The following is a 24624-nucleotide window of genomic DNA, read 5'->3' on the forward strand; positions in this document are numbered from 1 at the left end:
TCAGGGACTCACGGAAAGATATCACAACACAACTCTACAACATAAATAAGTCATAGAAGCATCATAATACAAGCCAGGGGCCTCGAGGGCTCGAATACAAGTGCTCGATCATAGACGAGTCAGCGGAAGCAACAATATCTGAGTACAGACATAAGTTAAACAAGTTTGCCTTAAGAAGGCTAGCACAAAAGTAACAACGATCGAAAAGGCCAGGCCTCCTGCCTGGGACCTCCTAACTACTACTCGAAGCCGAACTCCATGTAGAATCATCCTCGGGATCTCTAGCTCCTGGAATCCAGCATCTGGTTGCGACAATCAGGTATAGAAAGGGGAAAAGAGGGAGAAAAGCAACCGTGAGTACTCATCCAAAGTACTCGCAAGCAAGGAGCTACACTACATATGCAATGGGTATATGTGTAAAGGGCCATATCAGTGGACTGAACTGCAGAATGCCAGAATAAGAGGGGGATAGCCAATCCTGTCGAAGACTACGCTTCTGGCACCCTTCATCTTGCAGCATGTAGAAGAGAGTAGATTGAAGTCCTCCAAGTAGCATCGTATAGCATAATCCTACCCGGCGATCCCCTCCTCATCGCCCTGTTAGAGAGCGATCACCGGGTTGTATCTGGCACTTGGAAGGGTGTATTTTATTAAGTATCCGGTTCTAGTTGTCATAAGGTCAAGGTACAACTCCGGGTCGTCCTTTTACCGAGGGACACGGCTATTCGAATAGATAAACTTCCCTGCAGGGGTGCACCACATAACCCAACACGCTCGATCCCATTTGGCCGGACACACTTTTCTGGGTCATGCCCGGCCTCGTAAGATCAACACGTCGCAGCCCTACCTAGGCACAACAGAGAGGTCAGCACGCCGGTCTAAACCCTATGCGCGCAGGGGTCTGGGCCCATCGCCCATTGCACACCTGCACGTTGCGTACGCGGCCGGAAGCAGACCTAGCCCCCTTAATACAAGCGCGAGCTTACGGTCCAATGCGGCGCGCGCCACTCAGTCGCTGACGTCACGAAGGCTTCGGCTAATACCACGACGCCGGGATGCCCATAACTACTCCCGCGTAGATGGTTAGTGCGTATAGACCAAATGGCCAGACTCAGATCAAATACCCAGAACTCGTTAAGCGTGTTATTTGAAGTAACCGCGAACGCCGACCAGGGCCAGGCCCACCTCTCTCCTAGGTGGTCTCAACCTGCCCTGTCGCTCCGCCACAAAGTAACAGTCGGGGGCCGTCAGGAACCCAGGCCCACCTCTACCGGGATGGAGCCACCTGTCCTTTCAGCCCCCTCATCAGAATCACTTGCGGGTACTCCTCGAGCCGACCCGACTTTAGTCACCACATGTGTCATGTATATAATGTATATAGTATATACCCGTGATCACCTCCCAAAGTGATCACGGCCCAGTAGTATAGCATGGCAGACGGACAAGAGGGTAGGGCCACTGATGGAACACTAGCATCCTATACTAAGCAGTAGGATAGCAGGTAAGGGTAACAACTGTAGCAACAATGACAGGCTATGCATCAGGATAGGATTAACGGAAAGCAGTAACATGCTACACTACTCTAATGCAAGCAGTATAGAGAAGAATAGGCGATATCTGGTGATCAAGGGGGGGCTTGCCTGGTTGCTCTGGCAAGGAGGGGGTTGTCGTCGACGTAGTCGATCACATGGGCAGCATCGGTCTCGGGGTCTACCGGAGAGAAGAGGGGGAAGAAACAGTAAATATAAAGCAAACATAGCAACACAAAGCATAACGTGGTAATACGACGTGTCGGGTGTGACCTAACGTATGTCTACACGAATAGGTGAAGGGGGAAATTCAACCGGGAATGTTTTCCCGGTTCCGGACCTGTGCCAGACAGATGACCGGAGGGGGAAAGTTCCATGTTCAGCATGCTAGAGGCATGTGACAAATGAACGGACCGCGTATTCGGATTCGTTGGATTTTTCTGAGCAACTTTCATGTAGAAAACATTTCCATCCGAGTTACGGTTTATTTTCTATGAATTTTTAAAGATTAAAGTATTTTCTGGAATTATTAATATTAACAGAAAAGGAATATGACGTCAGCATTGCGTGGGGATGACGTCAGCAGTCAACAGACTCGCTGACCAGGGTCAAAACTGACATGTGGGTCCAGCGGGGCCCACATGTCATAGACAGAGAGTTAACAGAGTTTTAAAACTAACTAAACAGGGTTATTTAGCAGGTAGGTCCCGCTTGTCATGGACTAATTAACTAAACTAATTAGTTTTAATTAATAAAACGTTTAATTAGAAGATTAAGCGGCGGGGCCTGCATGTCAGCGTCAGAGAGACGCCCAGTCAGCACGTTGACTGGGTCAACCCAGTCAACGGGGCCCGCGGGGCCCGCTGGCAGTGACCCCGGGGTGGCCCCAAGTGTGCCACGTCAGCGGCGGCCGGCGGCACGTCGCCGGTGACGCCAAACACGGCGGAGGGCTTCGGACCTCGTCGGATTTCGCCTACGGGCAACCGTTTCGCGCGCGCGAGGGCGCGTTCGAACGAGCGGAGCAACGCGCGTCGAACAGCGGTGGTGGCGTCGCCGGAGTTGGCTGGAATCGGCGCCGGCGTCGAGGCCAGCGGCGGAGCGGCTTCGGCCGAAGACGGAAACGGCGAGGCAGCACGCTATTGAGCAAAAGAGGAGGCTGGGGAGGATCTACGTGGTGCGGCGAGTCCAATGGGTACGAGCCCGTGACCAAACCGTCACCGGAGACGCGTCGGCGACGAGCTCCGCGGCGATGCGTTCGGCCTCGTTGTGAGAGCTAGCTAGGGTTCGCGCGAGAGCAAACGGAGAAGGGTAGGAGGTAGAGGAGCTCACTGCGCGGCACACGGAGGCCGATGAGAGGCTTAGTAGCAGCAGCAGTCGCCGGAGTCGAAGAAGACGGCGGCAACCCGAGGAAGAAGGTGACGGCGTTGGGGGTGATGTAGGGGGTCCCGGCTCGAGCAGGTGGTCGGGGAGGAAGTAGCGAGGGCCGGAGAACCGATTTGTCATGGGGACGAGGCGAGGTGGCGACGGTGGCCGCGGCTAGGACGGGGCCATGGCGACGGGCGCGCTCGGGATCGAGCGAGAGGAGAGGGGAGAGGTGGATCTGGGAGGAGGGGAGGCGCAGAGGCGAGCGAGAGGGGGCAAGTGGGCGAGTGGGAGAGAGCCCGAGGCGCCAGGGGGGTGGAGTCCTTATCCACCGAGGCGCCGACGGCGAGGTGGGTTCGGCGGGGACGCGACTTGGGCGCGCACAGGGTCGGGTGAACAGAGAAGACGACCGGGGAGGAAGATGGGCTGGGCCTGGTCGGGTGGGCCGAGGCCTATTCCCCTTTTTTTTGTTTTCTCTTGATTTGCTTTTCCTTTTCTATTTTTCTTTTATTTCTTTACTGTTTTCTTTTAGTTACATTTTATTTTAGTTTTGTAAAATTCCAAATGAGCACCTAAATTAGTATTACTAATTAGTCCACTGCCACAATTAACTTGGCACCTAAAATAAAATATTTGGTAATTGTTGAGTATTTAAAGTATTTAAATAATAGTTTTGCTACTGTTTTATTACCATTTGAATATTTGAACATTTTATAAAAGTGTGGTTCTCCACCATAATTATCTACGCATTATTTGGCACAACCCGAACATTTTAGTTTTAAAGTTTGAAAACTTTTGTTGTTTGCCTTTTATTCAATTTTGAATTTGAATTGGTTTTTGAACTAACGAAAGGGATTAACTACAATGTCAGAGGTGACGTGGCATCAATAGCAGGGAATTACTGTAGTCTAATTATCCGGACGTCACAGTTGAGATTCTTTCTCTCCATATGCTTTGAGTTTGAGTGGTGAATTCCTGTTATGACGTTGTGGCGCTCTAGGTGAGCTACCACCATGTGTTCACAAGCTTCTTGTTCGGTGGTGTGCAGTGCAATTCGACGATAAAGGGTTTCCCCCGCTTTATATATATAAAGCAAATGTCCGATACAACCAGCCTGCCGGGGCCACGGCATAGAAAAGCCCAAAATGAAAGACAAGAAGAAAAAAAGAAAAATAAATGCCGACACCGGCAGATCAACGGAGAAAGGAAGCCCGGCAACTGTTGCACCCTTCGAAGAAGTACCACCACGCTCCCGGCATCCCGAAGCGCCGTGCACCAAGCAACACCTTCAAGAAGGGATGAGACGGCGTCGTCATTGTTGCCCGAACAAGTTCTAGGGTTTCCCCCGATACACGGGGGATGGTGGGGAAGGGATACACCCGACGCCCCTCAGGAAGGACCGACGACGCCCTCAGGCGTCACCGTATCGGTGCCGGACAAGCCGACAGGGATTTCTCCTGATCCACGACCACCACCACCACCCCAGACACTTCGAAATGCACCACCCCATCAGCCGCCCACCAGCTTGTGCCACCACGGTTACCGGACAACCCTCGCCGCCTCACTGGAGCCGCCAACACGAGACCTAGCGAGGGAAAGGCGACACCGGCCACGGGAGCGAGCACAACTCGACTGGAAGGAGGGGACAGCCTCCACCGCTGCAGTGTAGCCGACCGGACGCGGTGACGAGGCTTGCCGGGCCCCGACGGCCCGGCCGGGTCCACGTGGACTCAGACAGTCCTGCCACCACGCTGCAGCTCGCCGATCGACGGTGTCCTCACTTCCCGCAAACCGCCGCCAAGTCTCCAACACTAGGAAGAGCCGCCGCCGAACGCCGAGCCACTGGACCGCCCCAACCCAGATGGGGTCCAAATGGGCCCATATCTGGGCTGGACGGGCGCCGCCAGCCACCAGCGCCACCGCGCCGCCCCACGGCCAACGGCCGCACCGTCGGGTCGAGAGCACCGTGGCACGCAGCAGCAGCAGCGCCGAGCCACACTAACGTCGGCCGAAGCACACCGCCCCCAGCCACCACCGCCCGAGCAGGGGAGACCGCGCGCGGGGAAGGGCTGGCCCGCCGCAGCCATTACCACGCGAGGAGGGCCCGGCGGCGTCCGCCGGCGGCGGCGGGGGAGGGAAGAACGAGGAGGAGCGCGGAGGGGAGTTGGGGACGAGGCCCCCGGTCACCTCACTCGGGGAGGCGACGCGGAGGTTACGGGGGAGGGGGGGGAGGGGTGGAGGTGGGGTGGGGGTGGGGGAGCGGTGGGGGAGGGCATGCGCCGGCAGGGGCCGGCCGCTGCGGCGGCGACGCGCGGCTGGGGAGCCGGCGACGGCGCAGGGAAACCCTAGGGGAGTCGCAAGCGCTCGGTGGTGCAGTGCAATTTGCATGTCACCCTATTCCATATGTCAACCCTAGCATCCTAGGGCGACTCCAACAAGGATCACCAAATCGCCAGCAAATGTCTGTCCAGGCACTTTAGGCTGCCTCTACTTCGAGCCTATATTTGTTATAAAAAAATATGAGTCATATATTTAAGAAAAATAAACCATTAGATTCATATACAGAATTACATGGCACACAAAATATATACTTTTTAGGCATATACAAGATATACAAATTGAGGAGATCGTTTCCATGCATGTACAAAAGGCCGTTGACAACCTTTCCGAATGGCTAGCCAAGCACCGGTATGAGGGCATGACGCGCCCACAATGTGAGACCAAGGAACAATCGTGAAGGGGGCCCGGTCGAATTTGAGGTGTTGCAACCCGAAGCCCTATTCCATAGAGTTTGCACTATGAAAAGGAAAGGGAGGACTCCCATGACAGAGGATCCTGTTCTGCTTCGCTCCACCCGCCAAGTTCCTCATCTAGAGCCAACATTACCGCCACCACCATAGCAATGTCTCCATATTTTTATTCTTGTACACGACATTCCTTAATGACCGAAGAGATAATAAGACGGTTTACTCATTCACTTAAAGAAACCTTTTTGCGGTGCCTCTTGTTTGCGATCTAACCATGATGTGTGATTAGTCCTCACATCCCACATGCGTGCTTCATACGGAATCCATGGTATGTTTATGCTATGAGTTGGTATTTTTGTCTCTTCTTAATCCTATGATGCTGATACCCAATGCACCGAAGGTGCGCCAAAGAGGAGGCACATTGCAGGGCGCATGGAAGGCTACATCGAAGACTGGTGATAATAGGGATTAGTATGGTAGTCCGAAAATTCATTTGGGGGGAGGAGGATGATGCAGTCATAAATACGCGTGACTCCAAGCTTTGGTGCAGGTGAGTGGCGGCATAGTCCCGTGGATCCACGCAACTCTGAGCTTGGAAAAGGTGAGCAATATCCAGGCGTCAAGGATCTGTGTGCGTCCGAGCTTGGTGATGGCGACGAGCATTGTTACATCGGGGATTTGAATGACTTCCGAGTTGGCAAAGGCGTGTGGCGTCGAGGATCAGTGTAACTCCAAGCTAGCGAAGGCACGGGTCGCCACGACATCGATGAGCTTTTCACCTTTTGCAGGCAACGCTCTTTACATTACTTGTGTTTTACTTCGGCCGAAACTTGTTGAGGATTTAGCATCACCGATTCACGGCTTTACGCTTGGTGAGGATTTACCACTGTAGATTGCAATGTTGTTATAGTGAAAACAAAAGGTGATTAGTCGGCCTTATAGGGAAGGTTGGTGTACATCGATAATATTGACACACCAATGTTGGTTTTTTTTTTCTAATATGTTCAATCATCTTGACGGAGCACCGCCTATTCGTATGTTTTTTCTAGAGCACCGCCTATTCGTATGTTATGAAGGTGTCGAGGAAGGTTTGCCGTAGAGTCAAGCCGTTCTCAAATTACTTCAACACCCTATCCAAACTTCTCTTCCTCGATCCAGGTTGTTCTCTACTATTTGGACTCAACTGTTTTATTTAATCGTACTACGTCTATCCAAACATGGATAGTCAACAAAAGTTTGATCGTCCGATTAATTATTCTCACAATGCATATCTCTATTTGGGTTAACCCGTCAGATGTTTTTAATAATAATAAAGTAATTTTAATAGATAAAGATGACAACATACTCCCTCCGTTTATTTTTACTCCGCGTATAAAATTTGATCAAAGTCAAACTACACAAAGTTTGACCAAATTTATATCAAAAAATATGAGCTTCTATAATACTAAAACTATATAGTATGAAAGTACATTTCACGGTGCATTTGATAATAGTGATTTCATATGGTGAATAATGATATTTTTTTAATATAAAGTTAGTCAAATTTTACAAAGCTTGACTTTGACGAAACCTAATGTGCAGACTAAAGAAACGGAGGGAGTACCATTTTCAAAATAAAGTTTGACAACAGGTAACTTTTTTTTTAGAAATGGGACTAACAGGTAACTTAACTGTGTGTTATTCTATTTCGCAAAACAAAAAAAACTGTGTGTTATACTTGAATGTTGGAGTATGCATGTGAATTGTGAGACTCTTGGGAGAAGAGAGGGCATCATGATGGCGTGGGGAGAAGGCAAATCAATCAGCTGTCTCGGGTGGCAAAACACTTCAATTTCTTTTTTCAAAATTCAGATTTGACCAACCATTAATACCTTTCATTTATACTTGTATATGTTCCCAAAACGTCTAGACTCCTCTTTCCTAGAGCACGGCCGCCTCTTCTTCCCACATGACCGCATATATTCTCCCCCTCCTCTTCCCGTCTTCCACTAGACCGTACTGGCTGGACGGACGAAGCAGGCAAGCCAGATTTGAGTCCGGGATGTGGTGGAGAGAGTAAGCTTTCCTGCATCTCATCTGTTGCTGATTCGTTCTTGTTAGATAACTTCTTTGAGACTAGACCTGCATCCTTTCTTTATTACTCCCATTCTACCGTTCAATTTAAGTTAACCTATCCTATGATTCGGATCAGATTTGAAACTCTCTGAATTTATTTTATCTGTGTATATGGGAATCACGTTCTTTTTTCTTCTTTTTGTTTTTTGCGTAAAGTGTATAGGAAGAAGTTCACAGCCGCATTTACACAGTAAAATTGATCGGACATGTCAGAACCATACTAGGGCCTAGCATTCACGGAACCAAACATTTTGGAATCTAGAGACTAAGTTATGAGAATGTTTGTCATTTGCCGTATGAAATTCGTGTCAATAGATTTGTCGTCAGTGGTGCATGCTGTTCTTATATGTTGTTTTGCACTAAGAGACTTCACGGTAGAAGGCAGCTAAGTTAGATGTATGTGCTTAGTTCCTTACCTTTAATATGCTATGCATTCATATCTTAATTCATTACTCATACTTTCTTATTACCTATTTCAGCTGCACAATGACAATAATAGACTTCATAGACGTGATTGATGATATCATTGACTTGAGCAGCGACGAGGAGGAGAATGTTGAACAGGATGAAATCCCGACTCAACCCCCGGCGACGATGCTTGATAGGCAGGAGGTGTTTGTCGAAGCTGGTGATGGAAGGCAAGATTCTGCCGAGTCCGGAAATACTATCAAAGCTACCACATGGTCCATGTTTAATAAGGAGAAGGGGCCTCTTGATACAACTGCAAACGAGAATTGCACTTCAATGGCAGTACCACTCCCAAGTAACTACATTCTTCGCTATCCCATTTTATGTTAAAAAACCTCGTGTGCTTAATTATCATGAAAATAGTACACATATCAAACAACCATTGCAATGCCAATCCCTGTTTTCAGTTAGCAGTGGCACCATGATAGAGATAAAAAGTTGTTATATCACTGTAGGCGCCGCTTCGGCCGCTCCGGAGGCTCATCCCTCATCACAGCCTGACCAGACTGAAGAAGGGTCCTCTACTCAGTCCAGAGATACTCTGACAGGTACCACTGCAACACCGTCCTTGGTTGCAGAGGAAGGGCCTCTTGATACCACTGCAACACAGAATTTTCCTCCTACATCAGTGCCATTCCCAAGTAATTACACTCTTCTCTATCACACTGTTTCTTAAGTTGTGTGCTTATCATGGAAATGTTCAATGTCAACCAATCATTGCAACATCGATCCCTCTTTGGAATTAACAAAGACAGCCTGATAGAGATAAGTGGTTATCGCTGCAGGTCCCACTTTCACGACTCCGAAGGGCCTGACATTTGAAGGAGATAATGGAAGGCTGCTGAGGATGTATGGGAGACGTCCTAGGAAGAAGAAGAACTACCATACCGAAACCCCTAGGAGAAGTCCTAGGTTCGAACATAAGCATAAGTGTAATAAAAGGCCGTTGTAGAGCCAGCAGAAGAATCAACTGCCTCAGCAAGCAATGCAGAATTTTCAAAAACCTTCTCTGCCTACACCCCCAACTAGCGTAATAAAATCTCTCTCTGCTGCTTCCAGTTAAATGTCACAAAAAGATTGCGAACCTGTTTTGAATGCGCATTATCAGGTGGTATTTTTTAAATAAATTTGGGAAATGCACTCAGTTTTTGCAGTTTGGGAATTGAGAAACTAAGTAGTAGCTGCAATGTAACCAACAGGTTGGATGTTGGACTGAATTTGTGAGGCCCACAGCATTGTGAAAAAATTCTAAAATAATCTTATGGTTTGGTGTGTAAAAGCTACATTCTACTTGTGTTCACAGTTGAATTACAAAATAAATCAAAGCTTATATCTGACGCTATGCTGGACACAACTGTTGTTGATCTTTTTTTTCCTTCAAAAAGGGGATACCTGGGGCCTCTGCATTATGTGATGCTCACAACCATTTTATTAAACATAAAAGCTCCAAATCATGGAGTACCAAAAGGTTTACATCAAAACACACGAGGATTTATGTGAGCCATGAATACAAACTTTGAAAGAAGCATGATCCTCTGTCCCCAGTTTGATACATAATAACACACAACTTGACCCATCTCTGAGAGGGGGAAAAACTCTTTGAAATGTGACTTTGTCCAGATTGTCATCTTCGGTTTGAACTTGAAGGTCCTTTGAGCATCAGGTCCAGCTTGCTCACAGAAAAAAGGGAGAGAATGATCTTAGATACAAAAATGAAAAAAATGATGTTAGTTTTTGAGAAGGATACATTTACATAATCTTTTCATGCCAGTCGGAAAAAAAATGATTTATAGAAGCTCCTTTCACGTGATTGAAGAATCTGAACATGAACAATATGATTCACAAAATGTATAATTTGCAGGTTATAAAGAACAGAATAAATTCTGGTGCATGATCTTCGGATTAACTACAATTGGTTGCACTTCACTCAGATCAAATACAATGAGTGAAGCATTCCTACCCTCGCTTAGCTACATATTATTGCTACCTTACCATTGCTTAGCTGCATTACTACTTAGTCAAACTGATCTAGTACTGATATTGCTTAAGCAGCTTAACCATCAGATGCCAGAATAATCATACATTCATACTAATCATCCATCCCTGCTGCTTAGTTGCATTACTACTGAACTTGTTACCATAATCTTGATTGATTGGGTTGGTTAGCTTGCACATGTGTGGTTTAGCCTCTAGTCATACATTCATATTAATCATCTAACTTAGCTGCACTAATCATCCATAACATGAACGAGATCAAAAACATACTTCACTGCATCCTCCTCGGCGCCCTGGCCTGCGGTGTAGTTGACTTGGGAGCGACGGCGGCAGGTGGGATCAGATCGATGCGGACGCTGAGGGTGAGCGTGTCGCCGGAGAGCAGCTCCTGGGGCACCACCAAGAACATCCCCTGGCCCAACGCCGGCGCGCACGTGGACAGCGCGTTGCTGATCACCGGGGAGGTCATGAGGACTAGGTCGTAGTCCTTGTCGCCGCCACGGCGCTCAATGGAGAGCTTGCACCAGAACCGGGGCCCCGTCTCAGCCTCGCCGTCCGGCCTGACGCACATCAGTGAGACGGCGGTGCCCGGACCGAGCGGGCGGAGGGAGACGAGGAACACGCTGCAGTCCTCCTCCCCGACGAGCAGGTGCCAGGCGTGCGACAGGGAGAAGCTCAGGCTCCAAGACCGGCCGTACCGGAGCGTGACGGCCGGGCGCTGGTGGTCGGCGGCGAAGTGGTTGACCAACATTGCGCGGGAGCCCACGAAGGGGCATCCGGACTCCGGGCAGGTGCAGGGCGCGCACTGGCACACGCGCTGGTGGTCCGCGGCCTCGTGGAACACCACGTAGCGATCGCAGCCGAACCCCTTGTAGGGGCATGGCACCTTGGCGGCGCCGACCACCTTGTCCAGCTGGCCGCAGTGGGTGTTGGCACGGCTGCAGACGGCGCGGTGCCCGGCACGGCAGTAGTAGCACACTACGTGCCCTACGGCATCGCACTGCCACAGTAAACGCAACAACACGCAAGTTTGTTTTAAGAAAAGAAGGATAATGTTTGGTCTATGCATCAGTGCGATGCACACAACACAAATGTATACTTATTAAATTTCACTTGCTAGATGATAGATGGAAGAAGATGACAAATGTCTTCCATCCACGTGGAAAAATAATAAATGTGTGATCTTCCCGAATCTCAAAGAAATCCTCTCGAACAGAGATAGAAAGAGGGTGTTGGGGTTCTTTCAAAAAAAAATCGCTTTGGTGCAAGATGAGAGATCACCTTGAACACGGGGGGCTTGAGGGGGAGGAAGCAGCCCTGGCAGTGGAGGAGTGTCACGTCCATCCTCACGTCGATCTGCGTCGGTGCCATGGATTCCGCCGCCACCAACGCATCCCCTGCTTTGCCTTCGTCCTGCATCGTCACCTCCCCTTTCTTCGACTCCGACTTCACCTCCTCGGCACCCGCCCTCTTGCCACGACTCTCCCCTTCCTTCATGGTCATTTCTGGTCACGCTGTGTGTTTTAGTGGGGAAATAATGGAAGAGAGGGGAGGGTGAAGACCGAAGAGGAAAACTAGGGCTGCCATTGCGGCAATGTTGGAGCCAGCAGAGCATACCCGAGAAGGAAAGATAGCTGCCAATAATTTTAGCATGCTGATAATGTTCGTTTTGACTGTTCAAAGAACTGATCTTTAACGTATTGCTATGTCGGTGGAGTTTTTATTTGGGATGATATAACTTTGGGTTCCACTTCACGTACAACCCCTCTAATAAAATCAACGCTTGAGATTAAGATGTGCCTCTTACGGATGAGAGGGTATGATGGTCCAGTTAAAAACAAATTATTGCTTTACAAAACTCACAATTTGGAATATGATCTTCCTAAATTTAACACATGTAACGTGGCCTGACAAACTGCATTCTTAGTCATGGAACTTGTCGTGCCGGAACAATATAGTTCACGTACATATCATTCACCAAACCACACAGCTAATATTGTCGTGCGAGAACAATTTAGTCGAATTCGGTCAAGTTGAAGGGTGGTGGCAGCCAGATTGACATGCGGGTCAGACTATGGTGGTCTTGTGAATGCGATCGTGAAGGGGACAATTTCTTAACAAACATATAATCAGCATATACTCCCTCCGTTCTTAAATACTTGTCTTTCTAGGCATTTCAACAAGTGACTACATACGGAGTAAAATGAGTGAATCTACACTCTAAAATATGTCTACATACATCCATATGTGATAGTCATTTGAAATGCCTAAAAAGACAAGTATTTAGGAACGGAGGGAGTATTTGGTTTACGTGCTACCCAAAGATCATACATCCAACAGCAACAAAATACCTCTTCCATGTACTAATCATGCTGGAACTAACAAGTACTCGTCCGTTGTTGAACGAATTGATGCATGCTAGTACCAAAATCCATCATTCTGTTAAACTAAGGGGTTGTTTGTTTGGTTCTAGGCCTAGCATTGCCACATTTTGCCACACATTTTTGCCAAGCTTGCCTAAGAATAGTTCATCAAAATGAGAGCCACAAGTTGGCAAGCCTAAGAGAATCTTGCCATACTTTTTATGGGTATGCCATGTGGGACCCAAGTGTGGCTTGCCTAAGGTGTGGCTTGAACCAAACACTCATCTAAGTTGGTCAAACTTGCCTAACCTTAGGTGTGGCAATCTTTGACGAAGTTAGTCACAAACCAAACAGCCCCTAAATTAGACCAAACTAGACTAAGCCTTACTAGTATTAAGATAAGTAGAGCCCTAGACATAGCAGATTCATTTAGGAGGTGATCTTGTCAATGCGAACGTGGAGGGACACCGTCCTGGACGGGCCAGCCCCGGCCAGCAGCTTGTGCGGCACCGTCAAGAAGGTCAGCTCCTCCACGGCGACGGTGCCGGGCTCCTTGCTGCTCGTCACCTGGATGTCCGCTCGGACCGTGTCGGTCCTGTCGTTGGCCACCGGCGGCCCGTTCGCCCACACCTTGGCCACATAGTGCGGCGGCGGGGACGCCCCCGCCCTGACGCACACCACCGACAAGGCGATGGGCACGCCCAGGCCGAGCGAGCCGCCGACCACGAGGAACGCGCGGCCGTCCTCCTCGGCGAACAGCAGGCGACGCGGCTCTGACACGGGTACCTCGAGCTGGAGCACCTTGCCGTACTGAACAACGTGCACGGGCATGGAATGGACGGCGCTGAGATGGTGGGGGAGCGCAGGCGGCGGGCCTTCGAAGCCGCAGCCGGGCACCGGGCACCTGCAGGGCGCGAGCGGGCACGCGCTCTTGTGGTCTTCGAGCTTGTGGTAGGTGACCTGGCGGCCGCAGCCATGGTGGTCGCACTTCATCCTGGCCGAGGAGACGAAGGCGTCCACAAAGGGGCAGCCGTGGAAGTCGCCGCCGAGGTCACACCTCTGGCACTGTTTCCAGGGGAGCTTCGCGACGCAGCTGCCGCAAGCCAGGTGCCCGCCTTTGCACTAGACAGATCGAGGGAGGGAAGTAAGAGAATACTAAAATCCGTGCGTGCAGCTGCTGCTAGATTCGATTCAGTTCATGGGATGTTCAATCATGGTAGAAATTGCTCTACTGCACCAACCTGGAAGACGGGAGGCTTGAAGGGGGAGGAGCAGATGGGGCAGTCGAGCATGTTGGCCTCAATCCTCACGGTGGCCTCCGTCCTCCTCGTGCCGTGTCCCGACGCCTCAACGATTGCGCCGCCACCACCTCCTCTTCCTTGGGCTCCTTCATTATGCACAACGATTTCTTGCTTCACCGGGACATTGAGATTGGGCAGCTCCATCTCCATGGCCGAACTAGCAGCCTGCGTTCGCCTGGAACAAACCTCTCTCTCTGTCTCTCCGGTGAACGGCTGAAAGATAAGACTGGAGGAGGAAGGATGAGATTCTGAGAAAGACAGCAAGTGCACGGCAGAGTAAAGGAGCAAGCAGCTGAGTTAATGTGACACCCAAAGTTGCAACAGTCAAAGAGCAAAACGAACCACCATAAATTTGGTGTTGCCTGCTTGGTCCTTGGCAGGCGGGGAAGATAGTACTACAGTGAACAGACTAAAGTGTTTTGAAGCCGAAGCTCTATACTCCCTCTGTGTAATAATGTACTAGTACGCGTAGTTTTTATTAACAATCAAACTTTGTAAATTTAGTTTTCAGAGATAATTATTTATATGTGTAATACCAAATATAAAGTATAAAACTTCATCTTATAATAAATCTAATCATATAATCTTGGCATTCTAGATGTAGATGTTTTTTCCAAATGTAATAGAGAGGGTATTACAGTTTCTCTGCTCATAATATTAACTAGATGATACCCGCACGTTGTTGCGAGATAGTTCTCAACACATTTAAATGAGATTCCTTGTATGAAACGTGAATATTTTGAGCAATAATGTAAGAGCTAGAACTGAAAATATGTTTGATTTTTGTATAGTAGCATAATATTTATTAAATATAAATATCACAGTAGAATGTAAATTCCCGTGCAAATTTACATGTTGAGCTGAGTCTTTTTCCATGCATGTTGCATGATGTGGCATGCTTGCATGTTTAGAGAAATAGGTTAGTGGGGGTCGGCCTTTTTTTCATACATGTTGCATGATGAGATGGCATGCTTATATGTTGAGAGAAATAGTTTACTGAGGCTAACTATTTAGATATACTTTAGAAGATAAACAGTAGAGGAACAAAAGACACGTAGATTGATGAGCAGTGCTGGGCGTACGATGAATTCCTGTAGGACTGATGTCCAACACTAGCAAACCACCGTGAGATGACATCGCCACTTGAACCACGAACGTAGGATCCTAGTGTCGTATGCCGGTCGGACACATATCATACCCAAAAGCAATTTCATTGATCGAAATGTAAACACTATTAGTCTATGAAAAAAATAACACAAAATGAAAAAGAAGGTTTGGAACTAATTCAATATGAATTTTGATCATCCAATCTAACCTTAGGTTCTAACTAACTTCATATAGTAGTACTTGCCAACTTCCGCCCTCCCTTTTAAAGATAAAGACACATACATACAAAGTGGTGAGGATACCTTCCAACAAGCAGGTCGAACGAAATATAATGACGACGAGCGAGTGACACAAGTACCACAAACCCAACACCCTGCAATAAAAACAGGAGAGTCCATCCCTAACAAACTACAACCAAGACTATTAAAGAGGATCGAAGCCGAGTCCCCATGAGAACCCACCGAACACCTACGATTCGGACACACCGAGCCACCTCCGGAAGGGGCCGTCTCACCGTAGCGATAGCCCCCTCACTTCGGGTCATGGACAACCGCTCCTGCCAAGGGACAACAAGGACTGAGAACAAGGACCACGGGGACCTGTCTAGAAGATAGGAGATAAACAGATGCAACCCACTCCATAGACTAGGACGTGATACTCTAGGGGGAGGCAAACCCGACGTCGTAGGCCATCTGCCATCGAGAGGGGCCGAGATTCCGCGACGATGCCATCAAAAGGGTGAAGGCTCCGGGCGCCACCGCCATCGGGCCCAAGACTCAGGGTGTCTCCAAGGCTGACCCGCAAACCAGACACCGCATCAGTCAACAGACCAGGGAGGGGGGGGCAGTCAACGAACACTGATGCGGAAGCCAACCATCCAAAGTTAGCTGCATACATGCATATGTAAACAAACTAGATGAATCTCATTAAAACTTTGTTGTTTTTACATAAAGCCTTATGATTTTGATCTAGACCAGACTCTAAACCTAGAAAAATAACCGCCAGCACTCGTTCCCCATGTCCGGCAGGCCATGGGCCCCGGGAACTGAAGCTCCGCCTCTGCAGCCTGCAATAGCTACTGAGCCGACGATAATGAGCCCGCCAAGCTTGGCTTCAAGGGGGCGAAAGAGCGATGGCCTTCCTGGGACCCCGAGCGTTGGTGACCTTCCATGCTCTACTCTTCCTCGCTATCGCCGGTGCCTGCAGATGTGTCGGCTTCGTGATTGTGGCGGAGCTGGTGACGTTGTCCTCGTCCTCGATCTTGTCGTAGACTTCATTCGCCGCCTCGTCGATCTCCTTGAAGGCGTTCTAGCTCTGCCTGATGGCGGCGGTACCACCAGCGGTAGTGGCGGATTTTGTGGGTGGTACGATAGGAGTCGAACAGGTCCACATCCAGCGTGATGGTCATGCTAGCGGCGAGTTGCTCCTCCGCGCGCTGGTGCTCATCGAGGAGGCAAAGGTTGTACTCCTGGTCGGCATGCGTCTGCCGGAACGTGGCCTCCCGCTCACAGGGCCGGCCCTGGGGTATGGCCGATGGGGCGACGGCCCAGGGCCCAGGCGAGGGGTGGGGGCATGATGGAGTATATACATATACTATAGCCCAACAAAAACAAGTAAAAAAATTACAAAAGAATTAAAGAAAAGAAATAAGATGGGCTAGGCGGCCCAGATATAGCTAGCTAGCGATCGCTGATGGATTAGCGAAGGCGAAGCCGTGCCGTGACTCACGCTAGTTGCCAGGGCTAGGCACACAACTGCTCGTTTCCTTCGTATCGTAGGTTCGTCGCCCTCGCCCGCCCGTCGGCCTTCTCGCTCGCTCAGCGCCTTGCCCCTTGGCCCTTGCCGCGTCACCCTCGCCTCGCCGCCACATAGCAGTCAGCACTCAGCAGTCCGGCAGGCGGCAGCCTGGCCATCCGACATCCGGCACCGCGGCAATACCTATACAAATACGCATCCGACTGGAAGTCAAGAAATACACATCCATGTTCCTGTCCATCCCCAAACCTCAATTTGACAATTTCAGTAGTTTATTTATTCTTTATTTAGTATGTACATATTCTAATCCAATCTATCAATTTTTTGTCATTCTATGTAACATGTCTAAGGTTCCAATCATCCGATCTATAAATTCCTAATTCTTTGTATGCTCTTTTGATCTTTTCTTCATGATTTTAGGACTTTAGCCTGCCATGTTACCTAAGAAGAAGCAATTGTCGGGTGCTGAAAAAAGGAGGAAAAAGAAAGAAAGTGGTTTGAAAATTCTACCACTGAAGGGTTCTTTGAATAAGTTCTTTACATCTTCAAGCAATGTTGATGTCAGTGAAGAACAAGGGCAAGAAACTACTTCTAAGCATGAAAATTCAGATGTTGAGGTGAATGAAGATGGTGCGAGTACAGGGGAGCAAATAAATTTTGAAGTTGATGCTGACAGTACAATGGAGGAGGAAAATTTGCAGCCTTCCTCTAATGATGAACAGGAAGATTCCCTTTCATTTATTTTTGATCCAAGAACATGGGAAGTTCTTGACAATAGCAAAAGGGATATTTTAATTGAGAAGGGACCTATTAGAGTACCGGATCTGGAGTTCGAGAAGGACACCATTGGTAGACACTTTTCATATGCTTTTTACTCCAGGAAGTTAAGTAATGGTGAGTTTGTTGACAGAAAGTGGTTGGTTTACCACAAAGGTGCAAACAAAGTATATTGTTTTTGTTGCAAGTTGTTCAAATCAAAACTGAGCAAGTCTATGCTAGCATCTGATGGATTGAATGACTGGAAGCGTTTGAGTGTGCGTCTCAAAGATCATGAGAATAGTGTTGAGCATTTAACAAACATGAATACATGGAATGAAGTTAGGTTGAGACTAAGCAAAAATCAGACAATTGATGATGATATGCAAAGGGGGGTTGCAAAGGAGAAGGAGCGTTGGAGACAAGTTCTGGTAAGAATAGCTTCTGTTGTGAAGTTTCTAGCAAAACATACTTTGGCTTTTCGTGGATCAAATGAGAGGTCGTATCAAGATAATAATGGTAATTTTTTGGGCACGATTGAAATGATTGCTGAATTTGATCCTGTTATGCATGAACACATCCGGCGTATTCAAAATAGTGAAATCCATCATCAGTATCTTGGCCAAAAAATCCAGAACGAGTTGATCTCAGTTCTTGCTGATGCCGTGGGGAAGGTTATTTTAAAGATCATCAAAGATGCCAAGTATTTTTCAGTTATTTTGGATTGTACCCCGGATGTGAGCCATGAAGAAAAAATGACTCTCATTGTGCGTTGTGTCAATATGTCAAGCAACCTTCCGAGAGTGGAGGAGTTTTTCCTAGAGTTCCTAAAGGTTGAGGACACATCGGGGTTGGGGCTTTTGAAGGTATTGATGGATACATTGAGTTCTTTTGATTTGAATGCTGCTGATGTGAGAGGTCAAGGTTATGACAATGATTCCAACATTAAAGGACAATACCAAGGTGTTCAGAGTCGCTTCCTTAAAGAAAACCCCAAAGCATTGTATATGCCATGTGCATGTGATAGTTTGAATCTCACTCTTTGTGATATGGCAAAATCTTGCAAACAAGCTATTACATTCTTTGGTATTATACAACGGATATACGTGTTGTTTTCACGTTCTACTAAAAGGTGGAAGATTTTACTTGACAATCTTCCAAAAGGAACAAAACTAACTCTCAAGCCTTTGTCCAGTACTCGTTGGGAGAGTTGAATAAAGAGTGTGCAGCCTATCAGGTACCAAACTATCCATGTAATTTCAGCTTTGAAGGAATTGGAGGAGACTTCTACTGATGATTCAGCAGCTGTAAGTGATGCTTAATCTTTGGTCAGTGCACTTGAGAATTTTGAAACTTTAGTTGGCATGGTTATCTGGCATGATGTTTTGTTCTCTTTAAATGTGGTGAGCCAAAAGTTGCAGGAAAAGATGGTGTGCATTGATGCTACTATAAAACACATTGACGGGGTCATATATATTTTAAGAAGTATAGAGATGAAGGCTTTCAAGCTAGTATTGAGATAGCAAAAGCCATTGCATCTGATATGGACATAGAGCCAGAATTTCCTTCAAAACGTCAACGGAAAAGAAAGAGGCATCATGATGAAATAAATGATCAAGACGAAGAAATACAGTTGTCAGCTATGGAATCCTTCAGAGTTAATTACTTTCTAGTCATCGTTGACAATGCAATTCTTTCATTGACCAGTGCTTTGATCAGTTGAAGAAATTTGAAAAGGTGTTTGGTTTCTTATTCAATTCAAAAAATCTGAAGTCCTTGGATGATAGCAAACTACAGGAATGTTGCGCTACTTCTGCAAAAGCTTTTTCTGATGATAAATCATCTGATGTTGATCTTCATGATTTTGTCTCAGAGTTAAAAGTGTTGCAGGTATCTTTGCCAGATGGTTTGATGTCAGCGCTTGAGATTCTTCAGTTTGTTATGGCTGTAGATTGCTAGCTCCACCGTGCAGCCATAGCCTCGTGGGTGCAGCCAAATCCCCTCTCGTCCTCCGAATGTCCACAGCAAAGCTGCAACAGTCCACAGCAAAATGAACCACCATATGGTACAGTATTTTGGTGTACTACTACTATGCGTGGCAGTTGGGAAAAGAGATTATGTTTTCCTAAAAATCAGACGTCTATTTTTCAATGCGTTAGAGCATCTCTAGTGGCTTGTCTCAATTTGATAGTCTATATCTTCACATACACAATGGTGTAAAAAAGAATCCATTTTAGACAACCTTAGTTTCTCAGCGGATTGTCAAAATTTGGTGCGGGCAATCAATCGAGCAAGAGATGCGGGGTTTGTTTTACTCTGGAATGACTACTTCAAAGAAAATCCTCGCTATCCCAAAACCTTATTTCGACGAAGGTTCGTATTAGCACATCAGTACTTTATATTTGCCTATTTTTCGCATCCTTATCTCATTTACATTTTTACGCACAGATTTAGGATGTCTCGTAATTTGTGTCACTCGCAGCCGCCGCTCGCGCTCGCGCCTCGTCTCCAACTGCTCCAGATTGGCGCGGGAGCGAGCTCGCGAGGAGCAGCTCTGGCTTGGACATCGTCGCTCGGTCGTCCAAATGTGGACGATGTGCAGCTAGTCTGGTGGATGTCTAGAATTTAGACCACGCCATACACCAGCCGCTGGAGACGTTTTTTGGCCAACGGTGGTCTATATTTGGCTTAGAGCCTTAGACTATGGGACACACCAGCCACTAGAGATGCTCTTATATCCCCTCTCCTTTGGGTCTCCTAAAAATCAGTAGTATACTTGCTTGGCGCGTTTTGGCGGGAGTCCAACATTATGCAAAATAATTGTTCTCCAAAAAGAAACACGATAATCAGTTTTAATTATACGAGATGGCTGCACCAACACGTCTCTGGCGGTGGCCGGCATGGTACATCCCCGACCTGCGATCGGCGGGAGTCCTCACGCACTACCGCGGGGCGGTGTTGCGTTGCGCCTTCACCGCGAAGCTACTCCTCGCCGACAAGAGAGGTTGCGTGGTTGACTCACGTGCAAGTCGAGGGGAGACCCTCACCCCGTGTGCCACAGTCATGTTCCCGTGTCACGTCGTGCCGATCGAGGAAGCAGAGCGGTGGGGTGACGCACACCTCGGGAGTCGATCATGGCCTAATACGGGTGGATGGCAGAGTGAGTCTACTCGCTCGCGTTCCGCATTCCACTTCCTCCCCTACCTTGGTCAGTGGGAGGCGACTGCTCCTGGTCTTCTTGATACGAGCGTCTTCGAGGATGGTGGAGATCGAAGAAGAGCGGATGGTGAGGTTCGCGTGAGGGGATGCGTGGAGGCGCACCTGACTACGCCAGATCGAATCCTAGTTCAACAGCAAGGAGGCACTGCATGCGGATGCGCGGGCGGTTTGGGATTCCCTGACGGAGGAGGAGGAGGAATCGTTGTTTGGTCGAGTGCGGCGTAGCCACTCGCTGGAAGTTTTCATGTGGGCAATGGATCAGCCCGAGTCGCCGGTGAGGACGATGGTGCGGAGGTGGGCGGCCTTTGTCTCTTTCGACACAGCCACTCTGCCTCCAGCTATGAGAGCGGCGGCGCTCAGATCTCGCGAGGTGGTCCTCGCCCTCCCACCGCTAGGGTCGGCTCAGGCTCCGATTGTGATTCAGGACGAGCCAAGGGTGACTAGCCTGCCGGAAACGAGGGTGCACGCCAACATGCCTCGGCGCTCTGCTCGTCTAGCACCGCCTTCATCGACTACGACACCACGTCGCTTGGTGCGGCTCGCCGGGAACAATGCCTGAATCTTGAGCTACCAGCAACCGCTTCTGGATGCTAGCTAGCGAGGGTTCAGGCAACATTTCTGATGGGAGGATCAATGCTAGTTTCGAATCAGGTACGGAAACCTCAGATCTGGATGTTTCTCATTATCTCCTCTCAATTGCGAGTGTTGATAATGGACGACAGGGGGTGTCGGTGTCAAAACCGGCAGATCTCGGGTAGGGGGTCCCAAGCTGTGTGTCTTAGCTAGGATCGATGGTAACATGGACACGGGATTTTACCCAACTTCGGGCTCTCTCGAAGAGATAATACCCTACATGCTGCTTTTGATTGTATTCGATGTATTTGATTACAGAGTTGATCTACCTCAAGATCATATGTTGTGGTCTAAACCCTAGAGGTATGATGAGTAATGTCCTGATCCTCCATCGACTAGCCTGGCCTCGGCTTATATAATGTACCAGAGGCCTAGGATAACAAGAGTCCTAGTCGAATACGCCGGTGGAGATGAGTCCTTGTCTTAATCACCAAGTCTTGTGGAATCTTACTCGTGTATACATCGGCTGTCCGAACTGGCCCATGAGTAAACGGCCATGGGGGTCCTCGGCCCAATCCAACTGACCGGGAGACGGCATGGTGAGTACCCCCTAGTCCAGGACACCGTCAGTAGCCCCCTGAACTGGTCTTCAAGTTGGGGACGCTCCTCGATTCTTCCGAACGGTTCTTCATCTTCGGTCGTCGGTCTTGAAAACTGGTTCAACAAATCATCTCATCTTCGATCTTGAGGATCGCCGAAGTGAATCCGAAGAGTTTACACGTCGGGTATCCGAGGAGCCCCTTTAAGTTCTCGGCCTTTATCAATGCCTTGTTGTTTTTTATGCCATACCTCGGGTTTGAAGTTGTTCCCGTGCGGCGGTGTCCTCTTGCACCCGAGCTCCAACGCCGGACTGCATTCGAGATATCTTTTGCAGCCGAGCACCAACGTCGGACTATATCCGAGCTCCAACGTCGGACTGTATCCGAGCTTCAACGCCGGACTATATCCGAGGTGTCATAGATCACCTTGGCTTGAAAAAGTTTGAAGGAGATTATCCAAGTTTAACGCTGAAAAGTTCTCTATGGAACGAGCCATTCGAATCCGAGCTTTATGCCGGACCACTTCCGAGCTCCAACGATGGTCAGCGTCCGAGGTGTCGTAAAATACCTCGGTCTTTTAAAAGATTGAACGAATTCAGCCGAGCTTAATACCGGAAATGCCCTCTATGGAGCCAGCCACTGGCGCCCGAGCTTTATGCCGGACTGCTTCTCAGGTGATGCACCACCCCGACCACGGACTGATTTTTTGTGAATATTTTTTATTGGTGTAATTTATTCTCTGCCGAGATATATAGCCAGTATATGTATATCCAGTAGCCCTCAAGGTGTGTGTCGGTCTAAAACCCGAGATGCACCTGAATGAAAACATAAAACTGCTGATCCTAGTAGCCCCTAAGACTCAGGTCAATTTGTAAAATCGGCCTGAGGATCAACTCCGAGCTCGGCAGCATATGTAGGAATAGAAATGCAATGTAATATATTAGAAATAACAATCGGCAGACAGGCCCCTGAGAGAGGGTTGTGAGAAGTCGCCGTGATATATTAGCTTGATGCCGGATAAGTCCCAGATGGTACTTATTGTTGTCCGACGACGCGCTTGCCCATAGTTCGGTCATGCCGAACACTGAGCACTTTGAATTCTCTGCATTGAATAAGCAATGCAGTAGCCCCCGAGACACTGGTCGGGTGGCAACACCAGATCAGGTGATCGATGTGCCCCTTTAATATTTATAAATAATGAGCACGAAGCCCAGTAGCCCCCGAGCCTTAATGTGGGCACGGGTGACCGAATTAAGGATCGATATCCGTTTGACAGGAAATTTTGTTGTGTTTAACACAAACTTCTCGGAAAGAGAATACAGATCTCTTAAAGGAGCTTAGAGCTGGTCGAAATCCGAGCTCGCCAAGGTAGGCCCCAAGGGGTTTAAAAGATGGATTGCAGTAATTGGATTTTACTCGCAATTTTTATGTGTAATGATTCTATGTATCCAAGTACTTTACATCATGAATGCTCGGATCCGCATTATACAACCCCTTGTTGACCGACCATCGGCTTCAACCTCCTCGGCCAGTGGCGAGGGAGTGTTTGTCCTACTTCATAAAGCCTTTACAAGGGCAAAGGTTTATGACAAACAGGGCAATCCGGCCATATGGTTTTATAAACAAAGGTATGCGGAGAGAATGGTATATTACTATTTGATGTAATTGTTGGGGAACGCAGTTTTTCAAAAAATGTACCTACGATCACGCAAGATCTATCTAGGAGATGCATAGAAACGAGCGGGGAGAGTGTGTCCACGTACCCTCGTAGACCGAAAGCGGAAGCGTTAAGTAACGCGGTTAATGTAGTCGAACGTTTTCGCGATCCAACCAATCAAGTACCAAACACACGGCACCTCCGCGATCTGCACACGTTCAGCTCAGTGACGTCCCTCGTACTCTTGATCCAGCTAAGGCCGAGGGAGAGTTTCGTCAGCACAACGGCGTGGTGACGGTGATGATGAAGTTACCGACGCAGGGCTTCGCCTAAGCACTACGACGATATGACCGAGGTGTAAAACTGTGGAGGGGGGCACCGCACACGGCTAAACAATCAACGTGTGTGTCTATGGGGTGCCCCCTCCCCCGTATATAAAGGAGTGGAGGAGGGGGAGGGCCGGCCTCATGGGGCGCGCCCAAGGGGGGGTTCCTACTCCTAGTAGGAGTAGGGTTCCCCCTTCCCTAGTTGTAGTAGGAGAAGAAGGAACAGAGAGAGGGAGAGAAGGAAAGCCCCCCCCCCCCCAAATTCGGATTGGGCTTGGGGGGGGGGGGGACGCCTCCCACTTGGCCGCCTCCTCCTCTCTTCCACCATGGCCCATTAAGACCCATTAACTCCCCGGGGGGTTCCGATAACCCCACGGTACTCCGGTAAATGCCCGAACTCATCCGAAACCTTTCCGGTGTCCAAACATAGCCTTCCAATATATCAATTTTCATGTGCCGACCATTTCGAGTCTCCTCGTCATGTCCGTGATCACATCTAGGACTCCGAAAAACCTTCGGTAAATCAAAACACATAAACTCATAATACCGATCGTCATCGAACGTAAGCGTGCGGAACCTACGGGTTCGAGAACTATGTAGACATGACCGAGACTCATCTCCGGCCAATAACCAATAGCGGAACCTGGATGCTCATATTGGTTCCCACATAATCTACGAAGATCTTTATCGGTCAAACCGCATAACAACATATGTTGTTCCCTTTGTCATCGGTATGTTACTTGCCCGAGATT

General features: G+C 48.5%; 3 protein-coding genes and 1 long non-coding RNA gene across 4 annotated transcripts; 2 read left to right on the plus strand and 2 right to left on the minus strand.

The window, feature by feature from the left end:
• The first annotated feature begins 7794 nt into the window (after positions 1–7794).
• LOC120976345 (uncharacterized) lies at positions 7795–9483 on the plus strand. The gene is made up of 3 exons (XR_012180889.1): positions 7795–8516; positions 8677–8862; positions 9007–9483. It is a non-coding gene; the product is annotated as an uncharacterized lncRNA (long non-coding RNA).
• A 1004-nt stretch (positions 9484–10487) lies between these two features.
• On the minus strand, positions 10488–11719 carry LOC109738362 (putative E3 ubiquitin-protein ligase SINA-like 6). Its single transcript, XM_020297459.2, has 2 exons — positions 11498–11719; positions 10488–11216 (listed from the first exon to the last, which is right to left on the minus strand). Exons 1-2 carry the CDS (start codon positions 11717–11719, stop codon positions 10488–10490), a joined length of 951 nt encoding a protein of 316 aa, XP_020153048.2.
• Positions 11720–12544: 825 nt separating this feature from the next.
• LOC109760670 (putative E3 ubiquitin-protein ligase SINA-like 6) lies at positions 12545–14295 on the minus strand. The gene is made up of 2 exons (XM_020319479.2): positions 13821–14295; positions 12545–13701 (listed from the first exon to the last, which is right to left on the minus strand). The coding sequence occupies exons 1-2, from the start codon at positions 14028–14030 to the stop codon at positions 13009–13011; spliced, it is 903 nt and encodes a 300-aa protein (XP_020175068.1). The 5' UTR covers positions 14031–14295; the 3' UTR covers positions 12545–13008.
• Positions 14296–17176: 2881 nt separating this feature from the next.
• On the plus strand, positions 17177–19952 carry LOC109760678 (uncharacterized). Its single transcript, XM_020319484.1, has 4 exons — positions 17177–18584; positions 18762–18805; positions 19206–19388; positions 19947–19952. The coding sequence occupies exons 1-4, from the start codon at positions 17177–17179 to the stop codon at positions 19950–19952; spliced, it is 1641 nt and encodes a 546-aa protein (XP_020175073.1).
• The last annotated feature ends 4672 nt before the right edge of the window (positions 19953–24624 follow it).

The sequence above is a fragment of the Aegilops tauschii genome, chromosome 3, assembly GCF_002575655.3.
Source record: "Aegilops tauschii subsp. strangulata cultivar AL8/78 chromosome 3, Aet v6.0, whole genome shotgun sequence".
Lineage (NCBI taxonomy): Eukaryota > Viridiplantae > Streptophyta > Magnoliopsida > Poales > Poaceae > Aegilops > Aegilops tauschii.